The sequence below is a fragment of the Mustela nigripes genome, chromosome 9, assembly GCF_022355385.1.
Source record: "Mustela nigripes isolate SB6536 chromosome 9, MUSNIG.SB6536, whole genome shotgun sequence".
NCBI classification, from domain to species: domain Eukaryota; kingdom Metazoa; phylum Chordata; class Mammalia; order Carnivora; family Mustelidae; genus Mustela; species Mustela nigripes.
Window position 1 is genome coordinate 1,321,137 of NC_081565.1, and position 3,390 is coordinate 1,324,526.

At 66.9% G+C, this 3,390-nt stretch overlaps 1 protein-coding gene across 1 annotated transcript in view; it reads left to right on the plus strand.

Moving 5' to 3' along the window:
• The window catches only part of DNLZ (DNL-type zinc finger), a 1,843-nt gene extending 592 nt beyond the window's left edge, over positions 1-1,251 (plus strand). The window contains exons 2-3 of the mRNA XM_059410327.1: positions 222-361; positions 1,000-1,251. Coding sequence (XP_059266310.1) covers positions 222-361; positions 1,000-1,165 — 306 coding nt within the window. The 3' untranslated portion in view covers positions 1,166-1,251. The remainder of the gene's footprint in view (positions 1-221; positions 362-999) is intronic.
• The last annotated feature ends 2,139 nt before the right edge of the window (positions 1,252-3,390 follow it).

Sequence of the window (3,390 nt, forward strand, 5' to 3'; positions counted from 1 at the left end):
GGTCTTTCCAGGAGAGAGGTGGAGCCGTCCCCGGGGGCGGGGCCTTTCCGAGAGCGGGTGGAGCCGTTCCCGGGGGCGGGGCCCAGCACACCGGTTCGGTGCCGCAGTCTCAGGAGGCGGAGGAGGCCGGGCCCCGGGGTGAAGTGATCTTCAGAGGGGGCGGGTCTTCCTGAGGGGCGGGGCCAGGCACACGGCGTCACCTGGGCTGCGGGTGTCCCCAGGTGTGTGGGAGCCGGTCCTCCAAGCGCATCTCCAAGCTGGCCTATCACCGGGGCGTGGTCATTGTGACCTGCCCCGGCTGCCAGAAGCACCACGTCATTGCCGACAACCTGGGCTGGTTCTCAGACCTGGCTGGGAAGAGGTGAGGCCCTGCGGGCAGGGTGGGAGGACAGGCCCCGCCGGCCTGCGGGTTCGGGGCCCCACCGCGGCGTCCGCCGGGCCCCCTTCCTGTCGGGAGCCCCGGGGAGCCTGCGCCCCCAGCCTCCTTGGGTTTGGGCTTTGGGTTTGAGTTTAGGGGAAACCAGGTATGACTGGGGCCGGGATGGGCCCAGCCTCGCGTGGCCCTCACCGCCGGCCTGTCGGGGCCGGGACTGTGAAGTGAGGGGCGCGCTGGGCTGATTCCCTTTTGTCATGGGCTCCCTCGTCCCCACAGAGGGGTGTGGAGGGTCAGCTCCGGCGGGGGCCCAGTGCCTCACTTGCGTCCTCTGCCCACGCAGGCTGGTCGGTCTCTCCAGACTCGGGGTGTGTGTGAGGCGGTGTGCACCCCCCAGGGCAGGTGCCTCCTGGCTGGGGGTCCTGGGCTGTTCCGCTTGAGGGCGGGTTGGTAAAAGCTGCTTCTGGGGGCTCTGCAGAGTCCGGAGGTCAGCATGTGGGGGGCTCATGGCCACACCAGCGTGGGGACCCACGCTCCCGGCTCCTGGGCTGCCCTTGGGTGGTGCTGAAGAGCCCAGGTACAGGGTCGGGGCCCTGGGAGGGTCACGACACCTCCTTCTCTCTCAGGAATATTGAAGAAATCCTGGCGGCCAGAGGGGAGAAGGTGTGCCGAGTGGCTGGCGAGGGGGCCCTAGAGCTGGTTTTAGAGGCTGCCGGGAACCCCAGATCCAGCCCTGCTCCAGAGAGTGAGGACCAGGACCCCACTCATCCTGGCAAGACGGAGCCCAGCTGACTCTGTCTTCTGCCTTCCGGAAGATGCTTCGGCCCGGGGCCTCCCGGGCTGGCCTGTTTTCTCTCAATAAACACACGTCCCTTGGAGATGGTGGGGCCTGGCGCCTTCTTCTTGTCCCTGGTTCCGGAGTCAGAAGGACTCCCGGGAGCCTCCGCCAGGTGGTGGTCCTGGTCCTCCACGGTCCCTCTGCGCAGAGGACGGGCCCTGTACTTGCCTGCTGGCAGCTGTGTCTGTGTGGGAGGAGACGGGGCGGGGAGCCCGAGCCCCCTGGCTGTGGCCGGCGTCCCCGGACGGGTCCCTCTGCTCTCTGAACTGTGCCTTCCCACCGGATGAAGAGGGGAGACCCTGCTAGGTGGAAGGACGTGAAGACGAAACGTGGGACAGGCAGGGGGCAGTGGGGGTGAGCTCTGCAGGCCGCGCCCCCGGGCTTGCTGGGCCTGGCGGGGACCTGGAAGGCATGGCCAGTCAGCCACTCTTCTTCCTGGGGGGCAGCACCCACCTTGGGTCCCGTCTGGCCAGACACGGGGAGGTCCTTCCAGTCCCCGCTCCTCCCGCGCCCCGGCCTACCCTGATACTTCCTGCAGGGCACCAGGGAGCCCGCGCAGTCCTCGGCCCTGACCCTGACTCTGGCTGCGGGCCAGAGGGGATCCGCACATCAGGCTGCTCACGTGACCACGAGGGCCTGGGGGGCCGCGGTGGCGAGACAGGGGTGGGAGTCTCGGTGGGCTGCGCGCCCCGTGTGGTGCCCTGCCCCCAGGGCCGTGCGGTTTGTCTCCCAGCCCTGTCTGACGGCGTGTTCAGGATGTGCTGTGTTTAGGGGAGGAGCGCGGGTATTTCCAGAAGTGTGACCTTCACCATTAATCACCAGCCACAGCCGGCAGGTCCTGGAGCACTGGAGCACTGCGTCAGCGCCCCAGGCTGCCATTGTTCCCCGGGGCGTTGGCAGTGTGTGTGTGACTCGATTACCCCCTGTCTTTCCCCCGGGCAAACAACCACCTATTAGCCCCCTCAGAGCCTCCCTCCCGGAGACTCGGCCTGGAGGCTGAGCCAGCCCCTGCGCCTGCCCCTCCCGTGGGCCTCGGGAGGCAGGGCCGGGCCTTTGCCTGGCTGCCTTGCTGTCCCCTGGGAGCCCGCTGGACCTGACCGTGCCAAGCTGGACAGAGGACTGCGGCCGCAGGCCAATTCTGCTCTCCACAGATGGGGAAACTGAGGCCGGGGTGTGGACGTGGGGATAGGCCATGCTTATATTTCCTGTATTCTGATGCTTGACGTCCAGGCCCCACCGACCTTGGACGGGCTGAACGTACCCCATGGCCAGGTACCAGCCAACAAGGAGGGCCCCACTACTGAGCTCCTGAGACGGTCCACACTGTTGCGTCCCTGGGAAGCCACAGCTCCTGGAGGCAGTAAGTGGCAGTGCGGCGCCCCGTAGCAGAGCCGCCTTCTCTGGGCGCCCGGGTTCCCAAAGCACCAAGGACTGTCGGGTCAGGGGCTCTGTGACAGCCCCGCGGGGCCCCTGGGGCCGCCCCCTCTGTGGGCGTGTCCTGACTGCGGTCCTCCCTGCGGACCTCCTGCCCAACCTGCTTTTGGCCTCCCCGGTCCACCTGCATCTCAGGGGTCTCCCGACCCCCACTCCCGCCCGGCTGTGCAGCCTCCTGTGGTCAGGCGGGTGCCCCGGGCCCGGTGGGGCACTACAGGAGGGGTGAGTGAGGCAGGAGTGCCTCGCTGGGTCCCCGGACCCCTCAGTTTTCCTCCTGGGGACACAGCGCCATAGAGCAGCTGGGGGTTGGGGTGTCTGCTGGGGGTGTGCTCCCCAAGCGGGCTCCCCATCTTCACAGATGGCTCCGTTGCACTCATTGGCCATGGTGCCAGGGGTGTGACATCATGGGTGCTCTGCACCTTGTTCCGTGGCCCCGAGCAGGTCTTGGACGGGTGGGCCACAGCTCTGCTACTGCTGAGAACTCAGGACTGGAGACGCAAGTGCTCCTGGACACTGTGTGACTCTGTCCACTTAGCACAGCCAGCCACTCCCAGGGTGGAGAACAGAACAAACCTGCCACCAGGTGGCTGGCTGGCACCATTGTGGGGGTGGGCTTGTAGCACAGTGGTGGCCCCAGGCCCTTTGCACAGTGCAGGATTGCTTACCCAGATGAGGTCAATCACCTGGGGCTCCCTAAAGGACTCAGATCCCCTCATCCTTAGGATTAATTATGACACAGACATAA